Here is a 20,826-nt window from a genome sequence, read left to right as displayed (position 1 = left end):
CAGCTACCGGTGAATTTCAAAAATAAAAATAGATGCTCCATACCGTTCATTATTGCCCCAAAGGAGGTTCCATATAAAGCTGTGCCATATATAATGCTCCATACCGTTGATTATTGCCCCATAGATGCTCCATATATAGCTGTGCCATATAGAATGCTCTGCACCGTTCATTATGGCCCCATAGATGCTCCATATAAAGCAGTGCCATATATGCTCTGCACTGTTCATTATTGCCCCATAGATGCTCCTTATTAAGCTGTGCCATATATGCTCTGCACTGTTCATTGTTGCCCCATAGATGTGCCATATAAATCTGTGCCATATATAATGCTCTGCACCATTGCCCCTTAGATGTGCCATATAAATCTGTGCCATATATAGTGCTCTGCACCGTTGCCCCATAGATGTGCCATATAAATCTGTGCCATATATAGTGCTCTGCACCGTTGCCCCATAGATGTGCCATATAAATCTGTGCCATATATAGTGCTCTGCACCGTTGCCCCATAGATGTGCCATATAAATCTGTGCCATATATAATGCTCTGCACCGTTGCCCCATAGATGTGTCATATAAATCTGTGCCATATATAGTGCTCTGCACCGTTGCCCCATAGATGTGCCATATAAATCTGTGCCATATATAGTGCTCTGCACCGTTGCCCCATAGATACTCCACATAAATCTGTGCCATATATAACGCTGCTGCTGCAATAAAAAAAAACAAACACATACCTCTCTTGCTTGCAGCTCCTCAGCGTCCCGTCCCGTCGTCTCTCTGCACTGACTGATCAGGCAGAGGGCGGCGCGCACACTATATGCGTCATCGCGCCCTCTGACCTGAACAGTCAGAACAAGAGGACGCGAAGACAGAGCGGCGCCCGGCGTATGGAACGTGGACAGGTGAATATAAAATACTCACCTAGTCCTGGCGCTCCCCCTGCCTGTCACACTGTCTTCGGGTGCCGCAGCTCTTCCTCTGTCAGCGGTCACTGGCACCGCTGATTAGAGAAATGAATTTGCGGCTCCACCCCTATGGGAGTGGAGTCCTTATTCATTTCTCTAATGAGCGGTCCCACGTGACCGCTGAACAGGGGAAGAGCTGCGGCACCCGAAGACAGTGTGACAGGCAGGGGGAGCGCCGGGCCTAGGTGAGTATGCCTCAGCGCCCTCTCCCCCTCACCCGCCGACCCCACCGCCGACCGTGACTCGAGTATAAGCCGAGAGGGGCACTTTCAGCCCAAAAATTTGGGCTGAAAATCTCGGCTTATACTCGAGTATATACGGTACTCTGAGCCAGATCCTGCAGGTTTTGCAATACGGATGTGTTTGCCATCTACGGCACCCAAGCAATTTGGGAAATGGCACAGTTTCTCAAAATGTTCAGCACTCTGCAGCCAGATGTCCATAGTCGGTTGTGGAATGTATTCCTGGGGCAAGGTATCCCATATTGCGCAGCAGGTCACTTTCACAATTCCTGAAATTGTTGATATTCCAAGGCGGAACTGGTAATGCAGTGAAGTTAGGGATTCTCCTGTAGCAAGGAATCTGTGAAAAACAAAAATGTTAGTAAAAATTGCAAAGACCAACATAACATTTTGAAGCAATTTACACAAATATTGTTTTTTTTTTTTTTTTTTTTTTTTTACTTTTGATAAATGGCACTGCGGAAGTTTTTGTTCTGTTGTAGTGCACATTAAAAACTGCATTTTTACATCTGTGCATTCCTATTATGGAGCAGGTGTTAGGCTAGTTTCACACTAGCGTTTACTGCATTACGTCGCAAATCCGTTTTTTTGCCGAAAAAACGGATGCGTCAAAAAATTGAAAAACGGTGACAAACGTATGCCACGCATCCAGCATTTCGACGGATCCGTCGCAAATCCGCTAAACGTTTCCGTCGAAAATACTGGATGCGTTGCATACGTTGTATCCGTTTTACCATCCGTTGTATCCGTTTTTCCGACGGATCCGTTTTTAAAAGGGGAGGCTCCCAAAATTTGATTGGCTACTGGAAAATTTGAAAAACTATATAGTACTGTATTTACAGCCCATCTTTGTGGGTTTTAGTTTTGTGGCAGCGATGGAAGGTGTTCTTGGGAGGATTGCTAGTTTGGTTACCGACGTTATCTTTGAGACAAATCGCCTGGATATCATAGTGCGGGAGAAGGAGGCGGCAGCGGAAAGGCGTAGGATGCTTCTGCAGCAACGGAGACGAAGACGAATGTGGATTCATCCGATTAATCAACTACGGATGACCCGGGGTGTCCAGTCCACTCTGTACCTGGAGTTGCGGCACAATCCACACAAATTCCACAACTACGTACGGATGAGGATTGAACATTTTGATTTTTTGCTTGCAAAACTGGAGGATGTCATCCGAAGACAGGATACAAGGATGAGGCTTGCCATCACACCGGCGGAGCGGCTGATGGTGACCCTGCGGTAAGCCTCTTTTTTTTATTTCATTGCTGATATTGAATGTTATATTACACGCTGCAGACAATACTGCGCTGCCATATTGCGCACTATTTTCTGCAGCATGTAGTTTTGGTTTTCTTGGCGGACATTCAACTGCTTTATTTAAATGTCATTGCTGATATTGAATGTTAACAGACTGCAGAAAATACTGTGCTGAAATATTGCGTTGCATTTTCTGCAGTTTTTTTTTTTTTGGGTTTTTTTGGGTTTGATGACATGCAACTGCTTTTTTCCTGTCATTGGTCATTTTGAATGTTATATTACATGCTGCAGACAATACTGCGCTGACATATTGCGCACTATTTTCTGCAGCATGTAGTTTGTGTTTTCTTGGCGGACATTCAACTGCTTTATTTAAATGTCATTGCTCATATTGAATGTTAGATAACAGACTGCAGAAAATACTGCGCTGAAATATTGCGTTGCATTTTCTGCAGTTTTTTTTTTTTTTGGGTTTTTTGGGTTTGATGACATGCAACTGCTTTTTTCCTGTCATTGGTCATTTTGAATGTTATATTACATGCTGCAGACAATACTGCGCTGACATATTGCGCACTATTTTCTGCAGCATGTAATTTGGGTTTTCTTGGCGGACATTCCACTGTTTTTTTACACCGGATTCATGCTGGTTTTATTGGGTCTCCTGTCATTTTAAAAAAAATTAACAGTGCCATATTATAAAAAATTGCACAGACAAACAATTTTTAACATTTTTTTTTTTTTTTTTTTTATAAAGTTTCCTAGCTACGGGTGAATCTATGACTTCGCTCCATTATCAGTTCAGGCTGGGCATTTCAACTATCTCTGGAATAGTGAAGGACACATGTCGGGCTGTTTGGACCACTTTGCAACCAGAGTATATCCCCCAACCATCCACGGAAATCTGGTTGCGAAGTGCTGAAGAGTTTCAGCAAATTTGCAATTTCCCTAATTGTGTGGGTGCAGTTGACGGGAAACACATAAGGATTGCGAAACCGGCAGGAACAGGATCGGAGTATTATAATTATAAGAAGTATTTCTCCATCGTCCTTATGGCTATTGCAGACGCCAACTGCAGGTTCCTTGCCGTGGACATTGGAGCGTATGGACGGTCCAATGATTCGCAAGTGTTTAAAAACTCTCCGATGGGTCGTTGCCTTTATGGAGAGAGCTACGATTTCCCGCCAGCCAGACCACTGCCAGGAACAAATGACCCAGCCCTGGAATATGTCTTTGTAGGTGATGAAGCCTTTCAACTGTCGCTGCACCTACTGAAACCGTACAGTAGCCGGAACTTAAACCATACCAAGCGGGTCTTTAATTACCGGCTTACTAGAGCACGAAGAGTAGTGGAGTGTTCCTTTGGCATATTGACGGCGAAGTGGCGAGTTCTGCTGACGGCTATCAAGCTGAAAACAACAACTATAGACGAGGTAGTTAAAGCCTGTGTGGTGCTCCACAACTTTGTCCTGTCAAAGGAGCCCGTTTCTTTGGATGATGAAGAGTTGGAGACCACCTTGTGGGACTACCGCAGCAGCTCGGTTCGCTCTACAAGTTCAGTTACAAGGATGAGGGACCAGTTTGCCGATTATTTTGTCTCACCTGTCGGGCGGATCCCGTGGCAAGACATGATTGTGTAACCTGTTTCCCATGTGTAACCTGTTTCCCATGTGTTTTGGTTATGTAAAAAAAGTGTTTCTGCCCCCCCCCCAAAAAAAAAAGGCCCAAAAGCGTGGTTTTCTTGCTAGTAAAACCATTATGTTATACCCTTTACATGTCTGGTGTTTGTTTTTATTAAACCTTTTTTTATTATATTACCTTAATAAATCCACACACACACAAAGAGTAGAATTGTAATCCGAATTTTATTTTAACTCTTTTTTTTTTTTTTTTTTTTTTGTTTTGCAAAAAAAATATATATATATTTTCCAACATTTTTATAGAAAAATTAGAACATTTTTTAGAATCTTATTTACACACTTTACAAATTTTCAAAGTGTTGGGTGGAGATATGAGAGGAGGATGTGCCGGAAGGTTGGACCACGTCGATAGGTGGGGAAACCCTACTTGTTTGGGGTGCAGTGGAAGTGGGGGTTAAACCAAGAGGCTGACCAGAGGGGGGTGGTGTTGGGGTAGGTGGAAGAGAAAAGTTCAGTAAGGAAAACATTGGGGAAGTAATTTGGTCTAGGGGCCGGGATTGTTGTGGGGACTGGGTCGGGTATTGTGACTGGGTAGGGTAGTGGGAGTGGCGTGGGGTTTGGTAATGGTGCTGGTGTGGGGATTGGAGCTGGGTTTGGTAATGCTGCTGGTGTGGGTATTGGGGCTGGGTTTGGTAATGGGGGGTATGGTGTGGAAATGGGGCCTGGTGTGGAATTGGAGTGGAGGTGTGGTGAGGTGTGTGGGTCGATTCATTAATGGCCTGCAGTGCAGCATTATGGCAGGTATTCATTACCCGCATCTGTTGCTCAAAAGAAAGCTTCTCCATGCTCATGAGCATGGATTGGAAAAAAAGGTTGGCCGGATCGGGACTTACAGCTGAATGCAGCCTATCCAAGCGACTGCTGGTTTCCTGGCTTGTTTCACTGATGCGTGATTGCACCATGTTGAAACCAGCAGTCACTTGCTCTCCCAAAATTTTGAAAGAGCCTTGGAAGGATGCATTCAGGTGTAAGAACTCAGGAGCATAGCTCCTTTCCTGACCCCTCTGGCGCTGCCGCCACGAACCTAATGGTGGTGTCGAGGTGGCAGGATCAGAGGGGTGGGGTAAAGGGAACGCTAACTGTTCAGCATCAGATGCGAGCAATGAAGCCTGCAATAATGCTCCACTGCTTGGGGCGGATGAAGTGGAGGGGACAGAGGGGTCAGAGGAGAGGACAGAGGGGTCAGAGGAGGGGACAGAGGTGTGGGGCCTACCGACGTGGCCCTCAGTGGCGGACTCAGGAGGGATCGCTTCAGAGGGCGCAGAGGAAGATGCAGGCGCCCGGTGGCTGGAGAAGGTGCTGTGAAAGAAAAAACAAAAGAAATTAATACATTGGAATGAAAAAGCCCTGACTGAAAGCAAACTAAGTAGACAGGTTAACATGGTTATTAGTGGACTGTAGAATACTTACACTCTGCTCAGCATGGTTCGCCTCAGGAAGGAGAGGGCCTGGCCATATTTATATCTGCTCCTCTTCCTTCCTGCAGAGCCACTCGGGGCCTTCATCTCATCATTGAATTCCCTCTTAAAGCGATCCCTCAGTGACCGCCACCGCTTCCTAACCTTTCCAACTGTGAAGACAAGAATCAAAAGAAAATACAAAAAATTGGTAAATGCAATACATTACAGTCAGCTCAAAACATCACTGGAAAGTGAATACTTACCTAGTTTGCTCAGCTGCTGAGGATGAAGGCTCTCCCGCCTTGGAAACAGGTTGCGACACACTTCGTCCCAGAGCCGACGGGTGACACCGGTATCAGCATGCCTGCGGTCAGCCATGTTCCACAGCGGCTCCCGCTCGCGAACCTCCTCGATGAGACAATCGATGTCAATGTCATCATCATCATCCTCCTCTTCTGCGGGAGCACGCTGTGAAGCCTGTGTCAAAAAAAAAAAAAAAAAAGGAAAACAAACAAATTAGTACACTGAAATACTAAAGTACCAATAGAATCCCCCTCCCCCCCCAAAAAAAAACTCACTGATGGCCGACCGCGGCGACGAGTCCGCCGACTCTGGGACTGTCTGGGAGAGCCTTCAGCGGCAGCAGCAGGAGCAGCAGCAGCAGCCTGAAATGAAGGAAACAAATTCTCAGTTAAGGTAGGCAGGTGTTTAGTAATCTGTTTTGTGTATGGTGCAGTGTGATGTGCGAAGCAACTGTTTCACCACTACTTACACTTGGTTCCTCCTCCACTTGCATCTCTCCACCCGTCTCGCCCCCTTCTGACAGCTCCTCATCTGATTCAGCTTCCTGTTGAAACATAATGTATGCATGTAGTTATCCATAAAAATTTAATTTAAAGAAATTTAAAAAAAAAAAAAAATTTTGTGTTAACTTACCGATACACGCTGTTGCTGTGGAGGAGGGCTGTCAGAAGAGGACATCGTTTTGTGGTCCTGGTGGGCAGCGGCTGTGTCCTGGTGGGCAGCGGCTGTGTCCTGGTGGGCAGCGGCTGTGTCCTGGTGGGCAGCGGCTGTGTCCTGGTGGTTCTGTAAGTTAAAGACACACTTGCAATCTGCTCGACACATTGAAGTAGCAGATTGGGGTCTTCAAAACTTACTTCTAGCTCTTTAGCTGTGGTCCTGGTGGGCAGCGGCTGTGTCCTGGTGGGCAGTGGCTGTGTCCTGGTGGGCAGCGGCTGTGTCCTGGTGGGCAGCGGCTGTGTCCTGGTGGTTCTGTAAGTTAAAGACACACTTGCAATCTGCTCGACACATTGAAGTAGCAGATTGGGGTCTTCAAAACTTACTTCTAGCTCTTTAGCTGTGGTCCTGGTGGGCAGCGGCTGTGTCCTGGTGGGCAGTGGCTGTGTCCTGGTGGGCAGCGGCTGTGTCCTGGTGGGCAGCGGCTGTGTCCTGGTGGTTCTGTAAGTTAAAGACACACTTGCAATCTGCTCGACACATTGAAGTAGCAGATTGGGGTCTTCAAAACTTACTTCTAGCTCTTTAGCTGTGGTCCTGGTGGGCAGCGGCTGTGTCCTGGTGGGCAGTGGCTGTGTCCTGGTGGGCAGCGGCTGTGTCCTGGTGGGCAGCGGCTGTGTCCTGGTGGTTCTGTAAGTTAAAGACACACTTGCAATCTGCTCGACACATTGAAGTAGCAGATTGGGGTCTTCAAAACTTACTTCTAGCTCTTTAGCTGTGGTCCTGGTGGGCAGCGGCTGTGTCCTGGTGGGCAGTGGCTGTGTCCTGGTGGGCAGCGGCTGTGTCCTGGTGGGCAGCGGCTGTGTCCTGGTGGTTCTGTAAGTTAAAGACACACTTGCAATCTGCTCGACACATTGAAGTAGCAGATTGGGGTCTTCAAAACTTACTTCTAGCTCTTTAGCTGTGGTCCTGGTGGGCAGCGGCTGTGTCCTGGTGGGCAGTGGCTGTGTCCTGGTGGGCAGCGGCTGTGTCCTGGTGGGCAGCGGCTGTGTCCTGGTGGTTCTGTAAGTTAAAGACACACTTGCAATCTGCTCGACACATTGAAGTAGCAGATTGGGGTCTTCAAAACTTACTTCTAGCTCTTTAGCTGTGGTCCTGGTGGGCAGCGGCTGTGTCCTGGTGGGCAGCGGCTGCGGTCCTGGTTTATCTGTTATATGTATAATGGATCTATAGTTAGACCACCCCCTGAACTAGGTAATGTTCAATGATAAACACCCTACTAAAATGATGTCAGAAATGTTCATACAGGTGAACACCAAAACCCCCCCAAAAAGTTGCACGTTATACCATTCATTTCCATGTCCCAAAAAAAAAAATTTTTTAATGTTAACACCATGAAAAAATATATTTGACACATTTTATTTAAAATAAATAACCTCTCCCCCCCCCCAAAAAAAAAAAAAATACTTTACAGGTTAACCTTTATTAAAAAAAATGAGCCCTCAACCAACCCTGTATTGCATGTGTAACCATTGGTACATACACCAGTTTTAAATTTACCTTTATGAAATAATACTACGGACATTTTTTTAATAAACATTTTATTATAATTTTTTTTTTGCACTTTTTTTTTTAAAAATCACAAGGAGCTGACATGCTCTTTATTTTAAATACAAGTACTTCAACTGCAAATGGTTATAACTGTAATAAAAAAAAATTCAACACTTTTATTAAATAGAAAAACCCCACACTCACACATTCAAACCACAAGCTGCACACCGCTAGACTTTTTTAAAAAACACATCAGATTTAAAAAAAAAAAAAAAAAAATTTAAACCACATGCTGCACAGACCACTATACAGTCAATACATCAGAAAAAGGCAAATAACCAATTATACAGCATGGACAAATGCACATGCCATCAACAAGACGTACCCAAAAAACATGCATGGTATGTGTCCACATTCAGGATCGCATCAGAATTTGGGCAGGATTTCCCATCAGTATTTGTAAGCCAAAACCAGGAGTGTAAAAATTAGGTAAAGTATAATACGAAAACAGGCACACTTTTGCTTTTATCACCCACTCCTGGTTTTGGCGTACAAATACTGATGGAAAATCCTGACCACATCCTGATGCAATCCTGCACATGGACACATACCCTCCCACATGAACAGGCATAAAATTGGCAAAGGCATAATATGGTGCAGGCACATGGTACAAAAGCACACAGCCGTCCAAAAATGCACACATACACATGCACGCACATAGCTTTATGCAAATACACATATGTACAACAAAGGCAGAAAGGTGAAACCAATCAGAAGACGCATACACACACACACACATACAAAAGGCTGACAATCCTTTGGCTGAAGCAGCAGGTCTTCACAGTGGCTGGCATCATGGTGGATCTGGACTCTAGCATGGCACTGGCTGGTGCAGGACGATGGCAGGCCTCAGGTTCTCTTCAGGTTTTAAGCTCTTGCTGTAGTCAGTAGTACCTCATACACACAGAAATGCACAGGCACACAGATGCACACTAAAATTGCAATACTCACACTGGCTATGGTGGCTGGAGTCTTGTAGCAGGATGTCTGGAGTCTTGTGGCAGGATGGCTGGAGTCTTGTGGCAGGATGGCTGGAGTCTTGTGGCAGGCTGGCTGCAGTCTTGTGACAGGCTGGCTGGGGTCTTGTGCTTGGCTGGGGTCTTGTGGCAGGCTGGCTCTTGCTGGCAGGCTTCTTTGCTTCTCTGTGTCTTGCTGGCATATGTGGGGTTCAAGGCCCAGGCCAGGTTTATATAGATTTGGGGGTGTCTGACCAATTGGCAACAAAATACTTCTTCTGAGCATGCTCAGTGTAAAAAAAACGTATTGCAGCGCTGCATTGCGTCGTACGACGTGTCCCGACGCATCCGTCGCTCATAGGCTTCCATTGCAGCCAACGACGTATGCCGCAGGATGCGTCGCGACACGTTTTTTAGGCGGAGACAAAAAACGTTACAATCTACGTTTTTTTGAGACGACGTGTCGCCAAATTTCGACGCATCCGTCGTAAAACGTACACGACGTATGCCAATCCGTCGCCATACGTCGCCAATACAAGTCTATGGGAAAAAAACGCATCCAGCAAAAAGTTTTGCTGGATGCGTTTTTTCTGAAAAAAGACGTTTTGAAACGTAATGCAGTTAACGCTAGTGTGAAAGTAGCCTTAGACACTGTGGAATGGCCACAAACAATAAAAAAATAACATTCTGCAGAAAATGCAACACTGTTTCAGCGCAGTATTTTCTGCAGCATGTTCACTGCTGATGTGGTTTTCCATAGGATAAAACATGTTTACATGGTCTTAAATATGAACAATGATAAAAAAAAAAACCATAACAAGTAGGCTTACCGCAGTGTCGCCATCAGCCGCTCCGCCGGTGAGATGGAAAACTTCATCTGTGTGTCCTGCCTTCGGATGACATCCCCAACTTGTTCCTGCCTCATCCGAACATAATTAAAAAATGTATCCGGGTTCTGCCGCAACTCCATGTAGAGAGTTGAATAGACGCCCCAGGTCATCCGCTGTGCGTTTATGGGATGTATCCATAGGCGTCGCCGGCGACATCGCTGTTGAAGAATCCTCCGTCTTGCTGCTGCCTCCTTCTCCTGAACTATTGTATCCCGCCGATTGGTCTCAAAAATCACATTAGTAACTACGTTCGCAGTCTTCACAAGCACTCCTTCCATCTCTGCCACTTTCTCTAAACCCTGTCAAAGATGGAGTGGAAAAACAGTCAATATATAGTTTTCCCTATTTTCCAGTAGCCAATCACATTTGGGAGACTCCCATTTTTAGTCATGGAAAACGGATCCGTAATAAAAATGGATGGTAACAAACGGATGCAACGGATCCAGTTTTTCAATGGAACTGTCTAGCGGATCCATCGAAATACTGGATGCGTTGCATCCGTTTTTCACTATTTTTGACGCATCTGTCGATACGTCGCGCCGACGCATTGTGACGGCCGCCAGAAGACTGAAGTGTGAAAGTAGCCTAAGTGATCTATAAAAGAACCTGCAACTATGTTTGCAGTGGGCAGTGCTGTTTAATACTTTTTCAGATCCCCCAGTGCTCCCATATTCAGCCAATGTTTCTATTGGCTTGCATGACATATGATATGAAGGACTTGCTCTCCTTTCTTGTATCCACTGTTTAGTTACATCAATAAAAAAAAATAAAAATCATATTTTTTTTTCTCCAAAGCCATGCCTTGTGTACATGACCAATCTGCTCCGATGTGCTTTGCTCTGTGCTATAGTGCTTGCACCTGTCGGAGAATGTATGAGATGGAAGCTCTTGATAAAACTGATTACAGATCCATTTTATGAGTCTCCTCTGAACATGTAAATGGAACAGATTCATGACAGACACAGAGAAACATGAAGTGAGAAGATGGCTATAATAGAGTAGTGAAAATTTGTAAGGACATTACCTGGTCACCTAACACTGTGATCTCAGCCCCTCTTTGTGGTCTATTGTCTTAAGGTACCTTCACACTAAGCGACGCTGCAGCGATACAGACAACGACGCCGATCGCTGCAGCATCGCTGTGTGGTTGCTGGAGAGCTGTCACACAGACGGCTCTCCAGCGACCAACGATGCCGAAGTCCCCTGGTAACCAGGGTAAACATCAGGTTACTAAGCGCAGGGCCGCGCTTAGTAACCCAATGTTTACCCTGGTTACCAGCGTAAACGTAAAAAAAAAAACACATACTCACATTCCGGTGCCTGGCGTCCGCTTCCCTGCACTCCTCCTGCATCCTGTGTCAGCGCCGAACATCTCCGGCATCTCCCACAGAGCACAGCGGTGACGTCACCGCTCTGCTTTACGGCCGGCACTTACACAGGATACATGAGGAGTGCAGGGAAGCGGACGCCGGGCACCGGAATGTGAGTATGTGTTTTGGTTTTTTTTACGTTTACGCTGGTAACCAGGGTAAACATCGGGTTACTAAGCGTGGCCCTGTGCTTAGTAACCCGATGTTTACCCTGGTTACCAGTCAAGACATCGCTGGATCGGTGTCACACACACCGATCCAGCGATGTCTACGGGAGATCCAGCGACGAAATAAAGTTCTGGCCTTTCTTCTCCGACCAATGATGGCACAGCAGAATCCTGATCGCTGCTGCCTGTCAAACACAACGATATCGCTAGCCAGGACGCTGCAACGTCACGGATCGCTAGCGATATCGTTTAGTGTGAAGGTACCTTTAGTCTGTCAATAATTTAATTGTATTACAAGTGTTAAATAGACTGACCACTCTCCAGGAGAGAATAGCACAGAGCAAACTAAGTGGGTCCAATGAACAAAGAATATATAGAGACTAGTGATGAGCGAGTGTACTCGATTCTCGGGTTTTCCCGAGCACACTCTGGTGACCTCCAAGTATTTTTTAGTGCTCAAAGATTGTTTTCATCGTGGCAACTGAATGACTTACAGCTACTAGCCTGCTTGTTTATATGTGGGGATTCCCTAGCAACCCCCACATGTACTCAGCCTGGCTAGTAGCTGTAAATCGTTCAGCTGCCGCGATGAAAACAAAACCCTCCACTGAACGGTAAGAGCTCCACTGCCTGTCTTATTATAAAGGGGTTCTGTGTGCTAGTAGTGTTGTTACCATCTGGGGATAGTAATTGATTTACTGGACGGCTACTAGATTATTATACACATTTTTTGTTTATCGAATCTACTTAGCTTGTTCTTTTGCTATTCTCTCTTGGAGTGCCATCTGGGGCTAGTATTTTGTTTTATTGGACAGCTATCAATCTCTATAGATTCTTTGTTCATTGGACCCACTTAGTTTGCTCTGTGCTATTCTCTCCTGGAGCGCGGTCAGTCTATTTAACACTTGTCTATTTTTCTATAATGGTGACACCTACCCCTTATTGACCTTAGCAGCTGAGGGGATTCTAGCTATGGTTTTCTGCTGCATGGTCAGGTAGCGCCTGTGTGTTTTTGTATTTTCATTATAATTGTATTACAGTTTGCATGGACATGCTATAAAATATATAATAGAAATATATAATTTCATTGCAAAGTTACTGAAGAGAACTATTTTTTTTCATTTTTACTAGGTGACTGTACCAGGAGCTCAGAGGGATGTCTGATATTCTCAGACTTTTCTGCAGATAATTTTGGTATCACACCTGATATTTGTGAAGAACATGTCATTATACCTGATCCAGCTCAAGATCTCATCAGAAAAAATCTGTCATCTGATCCTTTTCAACAGGTCCTTTTTTCTGCTTCGTTTAAGACCAATATGCAAAACAAAAGTCACAGAAGGGCTGTGGAACATGAAATGGTTCACATAGTGGAGAAGCCATTTTCATGTTCAGAATGTGGGAAATATTACAGTACTAAATCAAAACTTGCAAAACATCAGAGAAGTCACACAGGGGAGAAGCCATTTTCATGTTCAGAATGTGGAAAACGATATAGTGAGAAATCTGTACTTTTTAACCATCAGAGAATTCACACAGGGGAGAAGCCATTTTCTTGTTCAGAATGCGGGAAATGTTTTACACACAAATCAAATTTTGTGATGCATCAAAGAATTCACACAGGGGAGAAACCATTCTCTTGTTCAGAATGTGGGAAATGTTTTACAGAGAAATCAAGTCTTGTTACACATCAGAGGATTCACACGGGGGAGAAACCATTCTCCTGTTCAGAATGTGGGAAATGTTTTACAGAGAAATCAAGTCTTGTTACACATCAGAGAATTCACACGGGGGTAAAGCCATTTTCATGTTCAGAATGTGGAAAATGTTTTAATCGAAAAACACATCTTGCTGCACATCTGAAAAATCACACAGGGGATAAGCCATTTTCATGTACACAATGTGGAAAGGGATATAGTACAAAATCCGTACTTGTTAAACATCAGAAAATTCACACAGGAGAGAAACCATTTTCTTGTTCAGAATGTGGGAAATGCTTTACAGAAAAATCAAATTTTGTGATGCATCAGAGAATTCACACAGGGCAGAAACCATTTTCTTGTACAGATTGTGGGAAATGTTTTACAGAGAAATCAAGTCTTGTTACACATCGGAGAATTCACACAGGGGAGAAACCATTTTCTTGTTCAGAATGTGGGAAATGTTTTACAGATAATTCAAGTCTTGTTACACATCGGAGAATTCACACAGGGGCAATGCCATTTTCATGTTCAGAATGTGGGAAATGTTTTAATCGGAAAACAAATCTTGTTACACATCTAAAAACTCACACGGGAAAGTAACTAACTATTTTTTCAAAGATTTATTGATTTTGTAACAGCATAATATAACAACTGACTGAAAATCAAAGTCTAATAGAGGATGAATAGAAAAAAAGCAATAGACTTCATTACATAACGAATCAAAGGAATAAATAGGGTTTAATCATGGTACAAAAATCATGAAGCCTATGTAGTATATGGATAATCAAGACACTTCAAGGATGGGAAGTAAGGAGAAGAAAAAGAAAAATTAAGAGGATCCATGAGTGCAAAGAAGGGACAAACTATAAGGCACCTTAGGATAGTTTGGGAGAGTTGGAAATAAGGGAAGGTTTCCTAGTGAAACCATTTAGTAGCGGTTGTAATAGTATATTCTTGTATTTGGTTATCGGCTTTTTCGTAGCATGGGTTCTAGCCAACTCTATGAATCATTCTTCTAAAGAGGAAGTTCTACTGAATTCCAATGGCGGGTAGGATGCGTGGAAGCGCGGTAGTGCGAAACGGCCATCGTCCGTTAATTGTTCACATTATCCCCTGCTGAAGACTTGTATATTGCAATAAAGCTGGGATTGTTAGAACGGTGCGTGCCTTTCATTTCTTCATAATTGGACTTTGCATTCTGCTTTCTGGATTGAGCAACCGTTCCTTTTTGGGCGAAAAAAGCACTAAGCTGTTTGATGCGAGACACATTGGTTTGAATGTCGCAGTGGTGCTGGTAGTCGTTTTTTTTCTCTCTTTTGCATGCAGTATTATTATTTTGGCTACCTAAAGTAGATGCCGTTAGTAGTGATTTTATTATACACCTGTTTGGGCATAGGACACCAGAGCTTTCACTGTTGTACAGGTTTTCTAAATACTGATACTCCTGTCACTTAATTAAAAATTCTGACCTTGCCCCAGAAAGCTCCTTGAGTCAGGCAAGACCACCATGTATGTTACTGTCTCGCCAATGCCAACATAGACTAGATACCTCACAGAACCATTTATGCAAGGTGTTGGGAACCCGGTACCACCTTGAAACAATTTTATAGATTAATTCTTGTAATTAGTGGCCATAGCCGATTTGTGGCAGAGGAAAAAGCATTTATCCCACTGATCCTTCATAAATGTGCTTAGGAGCACAGTCTCTCAAGCCTTGCAAAATGGAGGAAGGTCTCCAGATCTGGGTCGGTCAACAATTTGTGGTTACCACAGATGGCATGCGGAGGTAATAGGGGGGCGACACACAACATTTCCAAAGGGGATAATTGGGCGGACTGTCCAGTGAATCGTAACAGTCTTGAAGTTGTATGTATTAAAAATTAATACGTATCTTATGAGCGCAATCACCTAGGATAGTAGAAAGGGATAAGGGTGTGCAAAATGGAGCTACTTGGTGTATACGTAAAGACCTCTTTTTGGAGCCGGCTAGGAATGAATTTGCAAAGGCGTCAGGTGGAAACTTGGAGTGACCAGTTATAGGCATTCATGGGCCCCTCTGATCAACCAAAACACCTCTCACCCTTTGTGTATATAGTCTTCATTGTCTGATTTACTCTCTATGATACTGAAATAACATTCAGCGCCACAATGTTCCAATTACATGGAAAAGAGGATGCCGTCACCAAGCAAATATCTTGTGCAACTCAGACCCGAAGTATTGACTGCGGAACAAATCGAGGATCATTGCCTGGGCTGATGCTAGATATCGACGACTGCAATCAGATAAACTTTTGGACAGGATATAATATCATACTGGACTCTTGGATGACTTGATTGCCAAAGAAAACGACTAAATTAATGTTGAATTTTAACCCAAAAAGAAGAAGGCATATACGCTTGGATGAATTCCAACAGGTATACAGTAGCAGCCTAGTTAGAATTGTCATCTTAAGAACATTGACTCTGCCAAACTTGGAGATTTCTCTCTGGTTCCAAGAGTCAAAATCCAACTCCAACCGGGAGAAAAACAATTGAAAGTTGAAAGAGAATAGCCTCGAGATCGGAGGGAGCATCAATGCGCAGATAGTTTATATTGTTACTTGAGGGCCATTTAAATGATAAATTGGACTTCAGAGTGCTCTCTAATTGTTGGTGCAGAAAGAAATTTATTGCTTCAGATTTGTCAATGTTTATCCTGACATGTGACTGTCAAATATCGCAGCCGGGGGGGGGCCACCCATGCTGTTACCTTTGGAGCAAATGGCTCTCTGCTGCCCCCATTGCCCAGGCAATTATGCGATTTATGCTAGGTTCACATTGCGTTAAGTGCAGTCTGTTCAACACATGCATTGAAAGGACTGCGCAACGCAAGTGCCTTTTAAAGATCACGTTATGCGATCGCGCTAGCGGTGACGGACCCAAAAACGCTGCAGACCGCGTCCGAGGGTCCGTCACAGAATGATGGCACATCGCTAACGCATGCCGATTATGACATGCATTAGCGATGCGCTACATAATGGCGGTTAATGGGTGCGCTAACGCATCCGTTACATAGCGTTAGTGCCGCTATGTAACGGATGCCGTCAGCGCATTGCCATTAACGCAATGTGAACCCAGCCTTACTGATGTCTGACGGAGGAGGCTGCAGGCTGTTTCCACTAATAGGCTGGTTATCGGGAAACTTAACAGTGAGCGAATGGTGTGTGTGTGTATATACACTTCCAATTCCCACTCCTGGGATGTGTATATACCCCCAGTATGGTTATAGCTAGCTCCACAATAACCCCAGACTACTCGCTGCCACCACCAGTCATGTTTTATACAGGCTGACTGTAAGCCATGTTTTGGTTCTGGTAGCTTATGACTTAGGGGTGCGAGTTACAGAACAATAGGAACAGAAGTATTAAATTGTACACTGCTCAAAAAAATAAAGGGAACCCTAAAATTCCACATCCTAGATATCACTGAATGAAATATTCCAGTTGTAAATCTTTATTCATTACATAGTGGAATGTGTTGAGAACAATAAAACCTAAAAATGATCAACAAAAATCACAACTAATATCCCACAGAGGTCTGGAGTTGGAATGATGCTCAAAATCAAAGTGTAAAATGAAGTTACAGGCTGATCTAACTTCAGTGGAAATACCTCAAGACAAGGAAATGATGCAGAGTCCCGGCATGCAGCACAGTGAGTATTCACGCAGCTGTGCTCTGCTTGTGAGCAGCGCATGATGTCCCTACCATGTGCTGCTTACAAGCATAAAGCTTTGGTGGCAACAGAGCAGGACGCTGCGAGGGAGTGCCGCGAAGGTAAGTGTAATGGTTTTTTTTATGTTTTCTGATGGGGCCATGCATACCAGGATGGAGATGGGGCCATGCATACCAGGACCGGGGTTGGGGACCAATCATACCAAGATACTAATATTAGAGAGAAATATTGATTACCCTCCACGCCCATGGGCGTGAAATGCCATGAATACTAATTTCTCTTTAGCAGCACACACAGGAGTTAGCTGCAGCTGCCGGCTCCAGCTTCATTTGACCCGCTGCACCACTGATGCCGCTCCCCCACCTCCCCACCACAGCCAGAGCCGGTACCTCTGGACTATGACAACCCTCCCCCCCTTCCCCTATTTTCCTCATTTTTGGAGGCACAAAAAGTGTGTCTTACAGTCCGATAAATACGGTAGATTACAAGGTCTTGTCCTACTGCAAAAGAGAGAAAGGATGTGGGGTAGGGGAGGGTTAAAAACATTTTTGGCGTCCTCTGGGTAGGTATTTCTTTCAGAAACACTTTTAGGTCAGCTAGAGATGCAGAGCTGTTTTTGTCCAAAAGTGATGACGTGACGGGTCGGTGACCACTGAGACAAATTTGGACCTGTAAAGCCGAGTGGCACTGCATCACAGGCTTGTGTAGGCCTCCCTGCGCCTGCACATATGGTACACACCGGTCAGAATGGGTTCAAAGTTGAAATAGTAAATGTACCGTGTGAAGAATTTTCGAGATATAATTTCATGTTAATCATTTGTATCCTATTTATATGGGATTATAAAAACCCCTTCGGTGAAGCTGTAACCGACCACCTAGCAGCAGTAGGTGGGGCCAAGTGTTCAAAGGCTGTGAGTGGCAGCTCAGAACAAAAAGACTTGTTTGCCATGTGGATATCATGAGGTTTAAACTGCTTTGTTGAGTCGGCTATGATTTTATAAGGAGAATAAGAGCTTATCGTATGTCACAGACCGGTTACATTTTCGTGATCTCTGGGCCGGACGGAACGCCTTCCAGGGTCTCGATCCATTCTATCCCCCAGGGGTATAGATATACATAGAACAGTTACTAGAAACCAGATAACAAAGCTGTGTTTGGTCTTAGGGCCGGGCCTCAGCTACCCATTATTAGATGACACCAGAACCGCCGCTCTAGTACTGTCCAGAAAGGAGTTATCTCTTTTTTTTTTTTTTTTTTTTTTTTTTTTTTTGGAGATTTAGCTGGGGAGGGGATTTTGGTTCAGTCCAGAGGGGAGTGACCCAAAGGTGATTAAAGCTAGTGTAAGGCCATGTGGTCTCTCTCTAAGGCCGGGATCACACATGCGAGAAACACGTCCATGTCTCGCATGTGAAATCCAAGCTCTTGCGCCGGCACTCCAGAGCGGAGCGTGCGGCTCCATGTGTTGCTATGCGGCCACACGCTCCGTTCCGAAGTTCCGGCGCCAGAGCTTGGATTTCACATGCGAGACACGGACGTGTTTCTCGCATGTGTGATCCCGGCCTAATACATGCGGTCCACTTCGAAAGGGTCATCATGTCTAGTAACGTGCTGTGAAGGACCTAGAACCTACTTGGTAGCCCATGCACCCTGCGGCCCAGCGTGTACATGATCGAACATCACACTGATAATTGACATGGTCCATCTGCTTATCTGTTTTACTTCACCTGTATTGCATATTTAACCATGGTATATGTATAACCATCGTGTATTTTCTAGTGTGTCCTTAAGGTGATTAAATATATAATTTAACCTTGGGCTACGCTTTCATTTCGATCCACAAATCCACATGTTCATTTCTTGGTTTGATCTTCCATGCTACCAGGGCTAGTTTCTGGCCTGATGTAACTCTGTTAAAGGACGAGGCATATATGGAACAAGGAACTGGTGGCAGTCCTACTGGGCTGACCAGGTGCTGTTTCACTTATGCTAGTGAAAGGGACCTCCTCAGCCTGTCAGAGTTGTGGGCACATTACTGTTGCTGCATGATTTGAGGCAGTTAGCCTCAACACATGTTGGGATTCCCTAACAAACAGGTGTGGAGACATGGGGGGATGTTAGTGGGTGTTCTGGTCCGCTAGCCGAAACTGAATGGACCAGGGATCATCCCACCAAATGCCCAATCTCCTTTCCCCATGGGTGTAATACTACTCAAACAAAACAGGGTGAGGGTAAAACAGTGTGGCAATACTTTATTCAACCACAAAACAGGCAATAATGCACAGAACAGTTACAGCAAAATACCCAAGATTGTGCACATTAGTCTCACCCTTCCATTGACTCTTCAGGAAAAGAACATCTGTGACTTCAGAGAGAGAAGGTAATGACAAGCTTAGGAAGATAACAGTCCTTTGACGTAGAAGGCCAATTGACCGCAGGGTCTCAACCTGGTTTCTCAGATCATCTTCATGGAGGCAGGCGACCAGCGGGTCCAAATCCTAACTACTCCAAAAGTATACATGGGGGCTCAGGTGACCAGTTTGTCCAAATCCTGACTACTCCAAATGTATCCATGGATTCGCGATGGTCAGTGGAGGAGAGCTGTATTCTTCCAGCCGATGCCATGGTCCCCTAAGATGACATCCTGTAGAATGACAAAACTGTGTTCCTCGTGATAGAGCCATGATGTCTTGGCTGCTGTCCTGTAGAGAGTCGTTGGTTCTTTTTGATGTCTGGATGTCTTTGCTTAATTTTTGTCTCATGTTATATAACCTCTTTTTTATAGTTAACTGTCCTTCATCCGGTATTCACAGGTAAAGGAGATGAATGGTGATAAGACCAACTCACATTGTTTGTTTGATTATTTGTAGTTTATTCTTCAGTGTTTGTGAGTCAACAAATTTCATGACCTGGTACGAGTAATCAAAAGATCAGCAAACGTCATTGCTTAGTGACGCTACATAAGGGTACCGTCACACAGTGCCATTTTCATCGCTACGACGGCACGATTCGTGACGTTGCAGCGTCGTATAAGTATCGCTCCAGCGTCGTAGACTGCGGTCACACGTTGCAATACATGGCGCTGGAGCGATAATTTCATGACGTATTTGCGATGTAGAAGCCGTTGGTTACTGTGCGCACATCGTATACAACCTGTGTCACACAATGCAATCATGCCGCCACAGCGGGACACTAGACGACGAAAGAAAGTTTCAAACGATCTGCTACGACGTACGATTCTCAGCGGGGATCCGGATCGCAGTAGCGTCAGACACAGCGATATCGTAAATGCATCGCTGGAACGTCACGAATCGTGCCGTTGTAGCGATCAAAATTGCACTGTGTGACGGTACCCTTACTGTTTTGCAAAGATAGCAAACAATAAACTGTAGGAGTTGATATTAGAGGTAAATATACATCCTACAAGAAGAGTCAATACTTCAAACACCAGCTTATGATTCTGAGCCTATTGAATTTACGTCTGGCATAATTAAGATAAAATGCGGTCATCCTGTCCACTTACCCCGATTTTCTTAAATCCCAAATTTCCACCCGGTTGTACGAAGGAGAAATTCCTCTATTGGTACAATCATGACGATATTCGCATTAGTCATATTTTGAAGGGACCTGATGGTCCTCCCTTCTCAGAACTTCAAAATAATATTCCTGAAAAACTCTCTTAGCTAGAATACGAACAGTTGAAATCGTTTATAAATCTTTGGAAGAAGAGGGGACATCACTCCTTACCAGTGTCACCAACACCATTTGAGAACCTATTCCTTCAGAGCTCACCTCCCTCCCATTTGATTTCCCTTGTATGTCCTCTATTAAGCCATTCACTCTGTTCAGTGGATCCTGGATTTGTGCATGCATGAGAAACCGAACTGGATACTACCTTTTTGGAGGA

General features: G+C 44.5%; 2 protein-coding genes across 8 annotated transcripts in view; one reads left to right on the top strand and one right to left on the bottom strand.

Annotated features, from left to right (window-relative positions):
- Positions 1–20,826, top strand: part of LOC143767208 (uncharacterized) — a 521,413-nt gene that overhangs the window by 302,757 nt on the left and 197,830 nt on the right. For 2 of the 4 annotated variants that reach the window (XM_077255352.1, XM_077255351.1), the window contains exon 11: positions 12,639–13,993. The exons of the other annotated variants lie outside the window; for them this stretch is intronic. In XM_077255352.1, coding sequence (XP_077111467.1) covers positions 12,639–13,810 — 1,172 coding nt within the window. In that variant the 3' untranslated portion in view covers positions 13,811–13,993. Of the gene's footprint in view, positions 1–12,638; positions 13,994–20,826 lie in introns of those variants that run through there. 4 annotated transcript variants of the gene reach the window in all.
- Positions 2,030–6,669, bottom strand: LOC143767308 (uncharacterized). 4 transcript variants are annotated; one of them, XM_077255546.1, is made up of 5 exons: positions 6,496–6,668; positions 6,332–6,406; positions 6,138–6,224; positions 5,570–6,036; positions 2,030–5,458 (listed from the first exon to the last, which is right to left on the bottom strand). In XM_077255546.1, exons 4-5 carry the CDS (start codon positions 5,662–5,664, stop codon positions 4,441–4,443), a joined length of 1,113 nt encoding a protein of 370 aa, XP_077111661.1. In that variant the 5' UTR covers positions 5,665–6,036; positions 6,138–6,224; positions 6,332–6,406; positions 6,496–6,668; the 3' UTR covers positions 2,030–4,440. The 4 variants fall into 4 exon arrangements, with proteins under 4 accessions (XP_077111661.1, XP_077111663.1, XP_077111660.1 ...); XM_077255548.1 differs by having other exon boundaries at positions 2,030–6,036; positions 6,496–6,669; XM_077255545.1 differs by having other exon boundaries at positions 6,332–6,666.

Source organism: Ranitomeya variabilis, chromosome 4 (genome assembly GCF_051348905.1).
Source record: "Ranitomeya variabilis isolate aRanVar5 chromosome 4, aRanVar5.hap1, whole genome shotgun sequence".
Taxonomy (NCBI): Eukaryota; Metazoa; Chordata; class Amphibia; order Anura; family Dendrobatidae; genus Ranitomeya; species Ranitomeya variabilis.
This window is presented reverse-complemented; position numbering and strand designations above follow the sequence as displayed.